At 40.8% G+C, this 13,393-nt stretch overlaps 1 protein-coding gene across 3 annotated transcripts in view; it reads left to right on the top strand.

Moving 5' to 3' along the window:
* The window catches only part of GTF2IRD1 (GTF2I repeat domain containing 1), a 156,168-nt gene that overhangs the window by 120,043 nt on the left and 22,732 nt on the right, over positions 1-13,393 (top strand). For 2 of the 3 annotated variants that reach the window (XM_083349393.1, XM_083349395.1), the window contains exons 21-22: positions 3,343-3,371; positions 7,938-7,985. In XM_083349393.1, the coding sequence (XP_083205519.1) occupies positions 3,343-3,371; positions 7,938-7,985 (77 nt within the window). The remainder of the gene's footprint in view (positions 1-3,342; positions 3,372-7,937; positions 7,986-13,393) is intronic. The other variant, XM_083349394.1, reaches the window with a different exon arrangement.

Here is a 13,393-nt window from a genome sequence, read left to right on the forward strand (position 1 = left end):
AAATGGCCACCTAAAAATATCAGAAAGTTGAATTTATTTGATGGATGCCTTGCAGTAAAAGCATTGGAATCAATGAAGCCTGGGAATAATATAACAACAATATGCAAAAAGACAGCCCAATACCATCCAATGTCTTTCTTTGGTGAGAGAATCCCAGACATTTAAGGGTTTCCACTAAGAAGTCTTATTTTTGGTCTGCCAGCTCACTAGATTAGTATAAAATGGCATTCAATAGGGGAAAGTATGTTAGAATACCATTGTATGATCTCAGCAGCCATCTGGTGGTTGCATTTATACAATTCACTTAATCTGGTTATTTATTTATTTATTTATTTATTTATTTATTTATTTATTTATTTATTTATTTATTTATTTTATTTCTATACCGCCATTCTCCCGAAGGTCTCAGGGCGGTGTACAGGGCAATACAATAAAAATACAATATACAAAAGTTAAAAAAATTAAATACTGCAGCCCAAATCCAATAAATTAGTACAGTAATATTTAAAATACCCCAAACCCATCAGACCAGGCCGGCTTGTTCAAATAAGTATGTTTTTAGGTCACGTCAGAAGGAGCGAAGGTCGGGAGCCATCCGGAGCTCAACCGGTAAATGGTTCCAAAGGTCTGGCGCGCCCACAGAGAATGCCCTCCCCCTGGGGGTCGCCAGTCGACACTCTTTGACCGACGGCACCCTAAGGAGGCCCTCTCTGTGGGAGCGCACTGAACTAAATTTACCCTTTGAGTTTGCACAGTACAATGAACTATAAGCAAGCAGGATAGGTTTATGCTATCTGTACAACCAGCTAAGACTTACAAGTACAAATCTAGATGCTAACAAAACTTTGCACATTGTAAAATGCGCTTGCTTGATTTGTAATTGGCCTGGTTTAATGTGGTATGTAAAACCAAAACAGCTGAGAAATGCATCAGTGTGTAGGGTTGCAGAAGTCAGACTGATTAGTTAAATGACGGTTATCAAACTCGCCACGTGACGTGTCACAACATATCACGACTCTTTTTGCATTCCCGGCAATGGGGTGGACGCGGCTTCAGTATGATGAAACCGGCCTGCAGGCCGGCAGTTTGACACCCCTGAGTTAAACTTTCCTGATCCTCAGTGACTTTCTGGGCTCTTGGTTCATAGACATTGGATATCTCAATTGGATCTTCTTCCTACAAAATTCTTAATGATTTACATAGGTTTTGAATTTTGGTATGTTCAAACATTTTCTAAAGCCTTAATATGGTTTTCTTACTTTGGGCTTGGCTTCCAGCTTCTGTGGCTTGAAAATCCTGACCTGTGACTTAGCATTATGTGTGAATCTGGACATGGTGGATTACATAAAAGCCATATATAAAAGTGACTTAGGGTGAGATATTAGCTGATTTGTACAATCCCATGCTTAGATGAAGTATAACCAGTTTCTTTCCTGTTGCTTCTTATCCTAGATGCTATTTTACTGAAAATGTTGCTGTTTGAATTTTATACCTGCTATCATACCTTATATCCTGTGTTATGAAATTATGAGTTCTCCCTTGGTAATCTGCATGAAAGAAAATTAGATTTAGCATAGAGGGGGGAATTCTATCCAAAATTGACACCTCAGGGTAAAACAAAGGCAAAACAATACTGAGACAGCTTGTTTTCTGGTTTGTCTGACCAAGGATCACGCGGAGACAGCAGGTTCAGCTGTTCGGTTTATTGGGGAACACCAAGGCAAGAACAGTGGGGTTACAACTCCCTTATATAGTCCACAGAATGTTGGTTCCCCCAATCACTGGACCCGCAGCTTCCCGCTTGACGGCAGGGCCAATCGTCTGCGTTGGTTCTTGACAGCGAGGGACCGCGTGTGGAGCTGTCAAAAGCTGCGCCTGCGTGTTGGCTGCCGGCAATTTGACAGCTGTCAAATTGCCACGTGCTGAACTGTCAAACGGGAGTTTACCTCACGAACCAATTTCCAACTTGCTGTAATACAACTATTTCATAGGTTAATAATAATTGAACACTCATAACAATAACAGTTAATACATATCATTTTCGGTGGTAGCAAAATATCTCTAAAAATCTTTCTGAAAGGAAAGCATTATCTTAACAGAATAACAGAGTTGGAGGGGACCTTGGAGGTCTTCTAGTCCAACCCCCTGCTCAAGCAGCAGAGCCTATACCATTGCAGACAAATGCTTGTCCAATCTCTTGTTGAAAACCTCCAGTGATGGAGCATCCACAACTTCCGAAGGCAAGATATCTTACACGCAACCTTCACTTATCTTGATAAATCAGCCCAGGCGATGGAGGTTATGTATATAGGCTTAATAAGGAAAGGTGAGTTGTGTCAAAGATATCATGTTGAACAAAATGATGCCAAGTCATCATGGCTTCTAACATGCCTATAACAGGGTCCCTCTGTTTTATTGAGGGATACAGTATACCTTATTGCAGGGGTGTCAGACTGCCGGCCCACGGGCCAATTGCATCACGTGGAAGACGTAGGTGTTATATATCGGCTGTTAAACTAACTATTCACCTCACACGTTCGTGAGGGAAACACGGTTTAAATCTCCTCACACGTTCCTGAGGAAGACACGGCAGCCCGTTGACAGCTGTCAAAAGGGTTGCCGCCTCTCACCCCCGCCGGCGCAGCAAGCGGCCGACTTTGACAGCTGTCAAACTGCCGCGCAGGTGCAGTTCACTGACAGCTGTCAAAGTTGCTGGGGCCGCGCATGCGCAGAACATCCGGAGCTGTCAAAGCTGCCAGCTGGCCACAGCAACAGCTCGTTGACAGCCGCAGCTGCCACAGCTGATCTCGCCTGATTGGCTGCCGCCGCGTGGTGGGAGAATGCCGCCAGCTGATTGGTTTTTTGTTACAAAGTTTTGTGTATAACGAGTTCAAAATAAATCGTTAAACTGTGCCTGCTGCTTCCTGGTCGTCCTTCAACTCAATCCAGTACCCACCCAAGCTCGCCTGGAAATAAAAGATACACTTGCTTCTTTTTCCTCTCCTTCTCTGCCTTCACAACCAACTCTTGACTGAACAAAAAGCTCACACTCTTTATGGTCTGAATTGGTTGGCTTGCAGTTTCAGACTTTTCTTAAAAGAAATCTTAGGTTGGGATCTTTAGGTTGATTCCCTCTGCCATAAAAGACGTGCCTGCTCTGCCTGCATTTCTCAATTATTTCTTATCAGCTACAACCAGATCCTCTTTTTTGTGTGTCAATCTTTCTTGGGGGGTGGGGGTGGGGGTGTCCACAATCTTTTTAGATCCTAATATTTGCCGCAAAGGACAGTTTAAAGCCTACTTCTGTTTCATAGTCAACAGTATGTTTTTTTTTCTTTTCAGGCCTTTTCAAGGACTCATTCCTAAACCTGGTAAGTGCTTAAAGTCCTAACAGTGAAATGCTAAGTGTGTTTTGCCATCCTTTTGTGATTCAATTTAACAGGGTGGTTTATGGAAGAAATGCTGTTTCACTTTTATAGGTCTCTTTGTATCCTAGGGCTACTTATCACCATAATGTATATCATTAATCCCTAATGATAAAAGAGTTACCAGAATTGGTTCGTGGTGGGTTTGATTAAGATAGATAGCTGTGTCCCCCTGGATTGGTTGTGCTGTCATATAGCAGGACAAAATTGCCAGTCTAGAATCAGAGAGCAAGGGATAACAATTAATGCAACTGCCACCCTATTTCTTGTTTAAACACATTCAGTTGTTTAATTATTACACATTTCCATGGTGGTTCTGTTGCTTCATGGATTTTGTTCATTTTAAGGCTACATGCTGAATGACCTGATATGCCTAGGGCAGGGATCGGCAACCTCGGCTCTTTTATGACTCGTGGACTTCAACTCCCAGAATTCCTAAGCCAGCTGGCTCAGGAATTCTGGGAGTTGAAGTCCACGAGTCATAAAAGAGCCGAGGTTGCCGACCCCTGGCCTAGGGCAAGGGTAGGCAACCTTGGCTCTTTTATGACTCATGGACTTCAACTCCCAGAATTCCTGAGCCAGCATAAAAGAGTCATAAAAGAGCCGAGGTTGCCTACCCCTGCCCTAGGGTGATCAGACATGCTGATGTTACTCCCTCCAAACCAGGATATAGCACGATAGCCCTAACTTTGATACAGATAGTCCTCAACTCACAAAGAGTTCATTTAGTGACCAAAGTTACGAGAGCACTGGAAAAGGTGACTTACGACCGTTTTTCACACACTTACGACCATTGCAGCACCCCGATGGTCATGTGATCAAAATTCAGAAAATTGGCAACTGACTCGCATTTTTGAGGGTTGCTGTGTCCCAGGGTCAGGTGATCACTTTTTGCAACCTTCTGACAAGCAAAGTCAACGGGGAAGCCAGATTCACTTAGCAGTCGTGTTACTAACTTAACAACCGCAGAGATTCACTTAACAACTGTGACAAAAAAAAAGGTCATAAACAGGGCAAAACTCACTTAACAAATGTCCCATTTAGCAATTTTGGGCTCAGTTGCGGTCGTTCTTTGTAAAGAAGCAGCTTATTGGGATTCTTAAAGAATGCTGTAAAGAAGGAGTGGGGAACTACGGCCCTTTTATGACTTGTGGACTTCAACTCCCAGAATTCCTGAGCCAGCCAGGCTCAGGAATTCTGGGAGTTGAAGTCCACAAGTCATAAAAGGGCCGTAGTTCCCCACCTCTGCTGTAAAGTGAAAGCTCTTTAAGTAAGGAAACTCTTTGTCTGGCTCACAGAGCTTTGCAGGAAGTTCAGGCAGTGGCCTTCCTCTTCCATTTGTAGTTCCCTGTGGTTACTGCTGCCCCGGCATAGCAGAAGAAAAGCGTATTATGAATTTAAAAAGGAAATAGTTCCACAGTGGTCACGTCATACGGTAAAGTTAAACCGTAATGGGGTTGGTTATTTTGGGAGCTAGCGTGATGTGAACTGAGACATCGGCTCTGTGATGTGCAAATCGGACTCTTGGTTTATGCAAAAAGCAGGGTTTAAAAAAATCCTCATATATATGAAGGATGAAGCAAGCCTAAAGAGCTTTTGTAACAATAGATTTCCATGAGAAAGTCGTAGCTCTGCTTCCCTTCCCCCTCCCCTTTCCCTCCAACTTCCCTTCCCCCTTCCCTTTCTCTTCCCCTTCCCTTTCTCTTCCCTTTCCCTTTCTCTTTCCCTTTCTCTTTCTTTCTCTTTCCCTTTCCTCTTTCCTTTCCCTTCTCTTTCTCTTTTCCCTTTCTCTTTCCCTTCCCCCTTCCCTTTCCCTCCAACTTCCCTTCCCCCTTCCCTTTCTCTTCCCCTTCCCTTTCTCTTCTCTTTCCCTTTCTCTTTCCCTTTCTCTTTCTTTCTCTTTCCCTTTCCTCTTTCCTTTCCCTTCTCTTTCTCTTTTCCCTTTCTCTTTCCCTTCCCCCTTCCCTTTCCCTCCAACTTCCCTTTCCCCTTCCCTTTCTCTTCCCCTTTCCCTTCCCTTTCCCTTTCTTTCTCTTTCCCTTTCCCCTTTCCTTTCCCTTCTCTTTCCCCTTTCCTTTCCCTTTTTCTTTCCCTTCCCTTTTCCTTTTCCTTCCGTTTCTTTTTTTTCCCTTTCCCTTTCCCTTTCCTTCCCTTGCCATTCACTTCTTTCTTTCCTTTCTTCTTTCAATATATTTTTTGCCAAAAAAAATATTACTCAAATTAGGAATGTTCCAAAGTCATGTGTCAAATGAGTAGAGAAGTGTTTAGAGGAAAATGGGTATCAGTTTGAACAATTAATGTAAATTCTATAATAAAGTATCTACAGGGCTTAACTCTGTCTACAGAGACCTGACTTTGGATACATGCTGTGTACGCTTTCCAGAGCTTTAGTGGGAAAAAGGGTGAGATATAAATCCAACTTTAAAAAATGGGCTCTTTGTCGGAGAGACACCTCTTGCTTGATCAAAAGAACATATTTTCCGGCACCGAGGAAAATTGGATAAGGGAGATTGCCATTGTAATCTTCCAACCCTTTGCTCAACAGTTATTTATGGGAAGAAGGGGAAGAAATAGGAAATGGGATCAGGCAGGTGCATCCAGGGGAGGTTAAAAAAGAGTCAAGAGAGTGGCCATGCCCATAGAGTCAAGGCTCTTTTTTCCCTGAGTGTCAGATGACTTTTTGATCCCTTCCCACAGAGGCCCCAGGGATTAGTGGTGATGACAGAACCTTCCAGCATGAGCTCCTAAGCGGATTAAAACACCTCAGGATAATGCTGGTGCCATACCCAATTGAATTATGCTGCTGTTGCTGCCACCAAGTCAACAGTGTCACTGATTTAAAAATGGCTTATTGTATATAGATCAGGGGTGGGCAATTATGGCCTCTATACGACCTGTGGACTTCAACTTCTGAGCTGGCTGGGGAATTCTGGGAGTTGAAGTCCACAAGTCATAAATGGGCCCTAGTTGCCCACCTGTAATTTAGATGTAAGTGTTTCTTTGGCTTGATGTCTTCAGTTTACGCTACTCCCCGTTGCTTGGCACAGTGTCCTATTTCACCATATCAAAGTACAGATAGTCCTCGACTTACAACCTTTTGTTTAGTGATCGTTCAAAATTACAGTGGCATTGATAAAAAGCAACGTATCACCGTTTTTCATACTTATGACCATTGTAGCATCCCTGTGGTTGTGTGATCAAAATTTGGACACTTGGCAACTGGCATATATTTATGAAATTTGCAGTGTCCCGGGGTCATGTGATCACCTTTTGCGACCTTCCAATGGGGAAGCCAGATTCATTTTACCACGGTGTCACTAACTTAACAACTGCAGTAGCTCACTGAACAACTATGGCAAGAAAGGTAAAATGGGGTAAAACTCACTTAACCGTCTTGCTTAGCAACATAAATTTTAAGCTCAATTGTGGTCGTAAGTTCAGGACTACCTGTACTTTGAGTGAGATTCCAGGAAATGAAGTTGAGACTTTTTGCCTGCAAAGCACAGGGTCCTTCATAATTATCATCTCTTGCCTAAAAATACTGAAAGTTGCTCTGGCAATAGCACTTAGATGTATAGACCGCTTCACAGTGCTTTACAGCCCTCTCTAAGCGGTTTACAGAGTCAGCACATTGCCCCCAACAATTTGAGTCCTCATTTTACTGACCTTGGAAGGATGGAAAGCTGAGTCAACCTTGAGCTGGTGAGAATTGAACTGCTGAACTGCTGGCAGTGGGCAGTCAGCAAAAGTAGCCTGCAGTACTATATTCTAACCACTGTGCCACCACGTCTCTTTAGTCTTTGTATTACTTGTTTTGACTAACTATAGCTCTCTAGGATCTCTGCCATGCCTGTTGATTTGGGAAACTAAAGTGGGAATGGGTAGGTGGGAGAGAGCACAACTCAGTCTCTTGATTTTCCAAAGTGCTGGAAGAAGCCATCTTGTGATGTTCTAAATTGGGAAAAGGTGTGGCCAAAATTCTGGTGTTTTGTTGGTATGTTAAGGGTGGGGATAGAAGTTCTTTGCTAGCTGAGTCTGCCCATTACCCCCAAACCAACAAAATAGGTAGAAGTGAAGCTATCATAATTTGGCCATTTGGGGGTTGTATTTCAAGAGTGCAATCTTAGTGCTGTGGCATAAATGGGGTGCTAGGTGGAGTTGTCAGCTCCCACTTTAAAGAGACATATCAGGGCATTCTGTATCCAAGTTAGTCCCTAGTTCTTCAGAAAAATTCATTTAGCCCTAGTCCACGATAACACCGAGGAAGCTAGTGGATGCTTTGTGCCTCTGCCATTTCAATCTTTAATTGCTTAAACCTGAGTTTCTCTTCAGCTTTGTAAGTTAGGCCCAATCCCAGAATTTTCCAGAATCTCTGCTTATGTGTGTGCGTGTCAGCCACACCATTGCACGTTGATTTTCTACTTTTTTCTTTTTCTTTTTGCTTGCAAAAAGAGCAAAATCCTACTCACTTATTGCCCCTTCTCTCTTTTCTTTCCCTGATGTACAACATAGCCCCTAGACGGATATCCACCTTGGAAAAAGCTTACGCCACTTTGAACGGTATGTTGCTTAGATGAGGCACTAATAGATGGTAGCAGACAAGACATTGTATTATGCTGTTGCTGTGATAATATGATTATTGGGGGTCCATTTGACGTTCCTTTGTATGTTCCAAACTCTATTTATGTATCTATAAAGTCCAGATGACGGTCTGGCAGAAAATATTCAATAATTTGGAATTCTCAAGAAGGTCTGGATGCTGTTTCACAGAAGTGTAGCTTTCCTCTTTCCTCATTCTTTTTCTCATTTTTGAAGCAAATGCTGAATGAAAGGGAGACTGATTGGTCGGCTGAGAAAAGCTGGGGGATACTATGGGGTGAAAAGGCCTTTAAAAATTATTTTCCTACCATTTTGTGACTCAGTCCTGATTAGGCCGCATCTTCACTTCCCTTTGAAGTAAAAAGTAAAAGAGAAGTGTCCAACCTCCTCCTATAATTCCCCACCCAGCATGGCTGGTTGGGAAAATAATAATAATAATAATAATAATAATAATAATAATAATAATAATAATAATAATAATAATAATAATAATAATAATAATAATAATGAGGAGGAGGAGGAGGAGAAGAAGAAGAAGAAGAAGATGATGATGATGATGATGACGATGATGATGATGATGATGATGATGGAAGGGACCTTGGAGGTCATCTTGTCCAACCCCCTGCTCAGGCAGGAAAACCTATACCATTTCGGACAAATGACTGTCCAGTCTCTTCTTAAATACTTCCAGTGTTGGAGCATTCACCATTTCTGGAGGCAGGTTGTTCCACTGGTTAATTGTTCTAACTGTCAGGAAGTTTCTCCTTAGTTCTAGGTTGCTTCTCTCCTTGATTAGTTTCCATCCATTGCTTCTTGTCCTGCTTTCAGGTGCTTTGGAGAATAGCTTGACTCCCTCTTCTTTGTGGCAGCCCCTGAGATATTGGAACACTGCTATCATGTCACCCCTAGTCCTTCTCTTCATTAAACTAGACCAGGGGTAGGCAACCTCGGCTCTTTTATGACTTCAACTCCCAGAATTCCTGAGTCAGCTGACTCAGGAATTCTGGGAGTTGAAGTCCATGAGTCATAAAAGAGCCGAGGTTGCCTACCCCTGGTTTTATGACTTCAACTCCCAGAATTCCTGAGTCAGCTGACTCAGGAATTCTGGGAGTTGAAGTCCATGAGTCATAAAAGAGCCGAGGTTGCCTACCCCTGAACTAGACATACCCAATTCCAGCAACCGTTCCCTATATGTTTTAGCCTCCAGTCCCCTGATCATCTTTGTTGCTCTTTCTAGAGTCTCAACATCTTTTTTATTGAAAAGTTTTAACATACAATTTTTCTTTAAGAATCCCCCCTCTCCCTCCCTCCTCCCTCCCCCCTACCCCTCCCCCCTCCCCCCCTCCCCCCCCGACTTCCCAGAGCTAAATACAAGGTATATATAAAAAGAAAAACAATCATAAACAACCATATACTAACAACCATAAACTCTAAAATCCATCACTCTCTAGCTTATATAAGATAAGACAAACCTTAGTAATATTAAATATATATAGAAAAACTAAAATAGAAAAAGAAAAAAAAGAAAGAAGACTCATTCAAATGCTACATGAAACTTCTTAACCCTATACTTGTTCTGGATAAACTCAATCCATTTTCTCCATTCCATAATATAACGTTCTTGCGAGTGATCTTTCAAATAGGCCGAAATCTTCGCCATCTCTGCCAGGTCGGAGACCTTTAAAGTCCACTCTTCTATGGTCGGCAGTTCCTCTTTCTTCCAATACTGACCTATCAAAAGTCTTGCTGCCGTAATTAAATTTAACATCAACTTAGTGTCCACAACCGTAGCGTCCATAATTATTCACAACAAAAAAAGTTGCGGACAAAACTTTATCCTTTGCTTAAAAATCTTCTGCATATTCCACCAAATTTTTATCCAAAAAACCTTGATCTTTTTACAAGTCCACCATACATGAAAATATGTTGCATCTTCATCTCCACATCTCCAGCATTTTGGCTGATAATTCGGATACATACTTGCAAGCTTTTTAGGATCTAAATGCCATCTATAAAACATTTTATAAAAGTTCTCTCTTAAGTTTTGAGCTTGTGTAAATTTTACGTTCCTCACCCAAATCTTTTCCCACGTGTCCATTGTGATAACTTCCTGGATGTTTTGGGCCCATTTTATCATACAATCATTAACAAGTTCTGTTTCTGAATCAATCTCTATCAATGCAAGGTATATCCGTTTAATATGTGCTGGTCCCTGATTTCTAATTTGCTTCATCAGATTTTCATCAGTCATTGTAAAACCATTTTTCTGATCTTCTTTCCACCTGGCCCGTAGCTGAGTATATTGGAACCAATTTTGAACAATCTTCTCGTCTCGCAAGAGACTATATGGCTTCAAACACCAAACATTTCTTTCCAAGCTTAAAATCTCCTTATACGTAGTCACATCATGTTTGAAACCAGCATGTATATTTTCTATTGCGTGTTTTGGAATTGCCCACAATGGTATCTTACAATCTAACTTATGTCTGTACTTCTTCCAAACTCTCAGCAAAGCCTGTCTTAAAATATGCACTCTAAACACATTATCTACCTTCTTGTCTCTACAACAAATATGCATGCCAGCCAAACAACAAGTCGTGGCCCTCAAGATTTAATAATCTCTCTTGTGTCAAATTAATCCAATCACTTATACCTGCTAACGCAGCAGCTTCATAATATAATTTAAAGTTAGGCATTTTAAGACCACCTCTTTCACGAGTATCCTGCATAATCTTAAGTTTAACTCGTGGCCTTTTCCCTGCCCAAACAAATTTATTGATACCTCGCTGCCATTCCTCCAGATTAGAATCTTTCTTAAGAATCGGTATCATTTGAAATAAAAATAGGAATTTAGGCAGGATGTTCATTTTCACTGCTGCGATCCGTCCCAACAAGGACAATTGCAATTTTCCCCAACTCTCCAATTCTTTTTGAATTTTCCCCCATAGTTTTTCATAATTATTTTTATATAACTTTGTATTAGAGGGCGACAAAAGCACCCCCAAATATTTAACCCTTTTAACAATCTCAAATCCAGTTAATCCTTCTAAGAGAGCCTTTTGCGAAACTGTCATATTTTTGGCCAAAATTTTGGTTTTCTGTATATTAACTTTAAATCCAGAAACCCTCCCGTATTGTGTTATTATCTCCATCAGGTCCACAACAGAGTTCTCTGGCTGGGTCACTGTAACAACCAGATCATCTGCAAATGCTCTCAATCTATAATCCTGATCTCTAATTTGTATACCCTTAATTTTTTCCGAATTCCGTATTTTAACCAATAATATCTCTAATGTTAACACAAATAACAAGGGCGATAACGGACACCCTTGCCTTGTGCCCTTCTCAATATTACATACTTCTGTCAGACTATTATTAACTATAATTCGGGCAGTTTGTTTTTGATATAATGCCCTAATCGGTTGTAAAAAATTTTCCCCAAAATCCATTTTGTCTAAAACTTTCATCAAAAATTGCCAATTCAATTGATCAAAAGCTTTTTCAGCATCTAGAAAGATTAGCGCCGCAGGGATCTGGTTGTTCCTTTCCAAAAACTCTAACACATCAACTATATGCCTCACATTATTTTTCATTTGCCTACCACTAATAAACCCCATTTGGTCCCCATGAATCACCTGTTGCAGAACCCTCATCAGTCTATTAGCCAACACCTTAGCAAATATCTTGTAATCTGTATTTAAAAGCGATATCGGTCTGTAATTTTTAACTTGAGTAGCATCTTGGTCTTCCTTCGGAATCAAGGAAATAAAAGCTGTTCTCCAAGACGGTGGCACCTTTCCCCCCCTCTGAATTGTCTGGAACAGTTCCTTTAACGGTTTTATCATCTCTAATTGTAAGTTTTTATAATAAGCCGCAGACAAACCATCCGTACCTGGTGCTTTATCCTTCTTCAATTCCTTAATTGTTGTAAAAATTTCTTCTTCTGTAATTAATTGATTAATCCCTTCTTTTTGTGCTTGCATAAGAACCGGGATGCTAGCATTCTCCAAATATATATCAATGTCTTTTTCATTAATCTTCTCCTTAGCATATAATTTAGAATAAAAATCCAGAAAAGCATCCTTAATAAGGTCCTGTTGAAACACAACCCTACCTTTGTGCACAATTTTGTCTATATTAGAAGCCCTTTGCTTTTTCCTCAATCTATAAGCTAACCATCTACCTGGTTTGTTGGCGTTGCAAAAGGTATTATGCCTGGCAAACTGCAAATTGGTTGCCACTTGGTCAGCCATTAATTTATCAAATTGTCCTCTTAACAGTTTAATAGCCTCCTTAATCTTCACATCCTCCGAATTCAAAATCAAAGCCTTTTCTTTTTCCTTTATTTCATTCTCCAGTTCTTTCCTCCTAGCTTCCACAGCACGTCTATGTTTATTATTCATATATATCAACACCCCTCTCATATAGGCCTTACTAGCATCCCAAACCATGTCCATAGAGGTGCCCTTATTCATATTAATTTCAAAAAAATCCTTCATCCGCTGTTTGCATTCTTCCACATTTCTCTGATTTCTAAACAAATTCTCATTTACGCGCCACGAGCGCCTATCTCTATTCTCCTTATCAATCTCTAGCCAAACTGGGCTGTGATCGGAAATAGTTCTTGCACAAATCTTCACCTTCTTAGTCCTTAAAAAAAATCATTAGTCAACAAAATAAAATCGATCCTGGAAAAAGATTGATGTCTGTCAGAAAAAAAAGTATAATCCTTTTCCTGCAAATGTCTCTCGCGCCAAATATCTCGCAATTCCAAGTCATCCTTCATTTCAAAAAAGGATTTAGGCAGTCTAGCATGACTTGGGAGGCGCTTAAAAGCTCCAGCCTTGTCCATCTGTACATCCAAAACACCATTCCAATCCCCCATAAAAATAAAAGATTTATAATCCAACTGGGTAAGCTTTGTATGAAGTAAACTAAAAAAGTCAGCTTGTTGTTGATTAGGAGCATATAATCCAACTAAAAGCGTCTTTTTACCTTCTAGCAGCAGCTCTATCATAACGTATCTTCCATGCTTATCTGTTTCAATTAAGTCTACTGTTAAAGCACTTTTGACATAAACAACCACTCCATTTTTCTTATTCATTGCAGAAGCAACAAATTGCGTACCCAGTCTTGAATTCGATAAATACTTTTGATCCACAACCCTAATATGCGTTTCTTGCAAACATATAACATCTATCTTGAATTGTTTTAAATATTGAAAAACTTTCTTCCTCTTCTGTGGTGAATTTAGTCCATTAACGTTCCAAGTTAAAAATTTAGTTGCCATGCATATCATCCCAAAGCTCTTGGAGCACTGCTTTGATAGGACTATCTTTTTTAGGCTGTGCTCCTCCCACTGCTTGGCT

The sequence above is a fragment of the Vipera ursinii genome, assembly GCF_947247035.1.
Source record: "Vipera ursinii genome assembly, chromosome: 1".
Lineage (NCBI taxonomy): Eukaryota > Metazoa > Chordata > Lepidosauria > Squamata > Viperidae > Vipera > Vipera ursinii.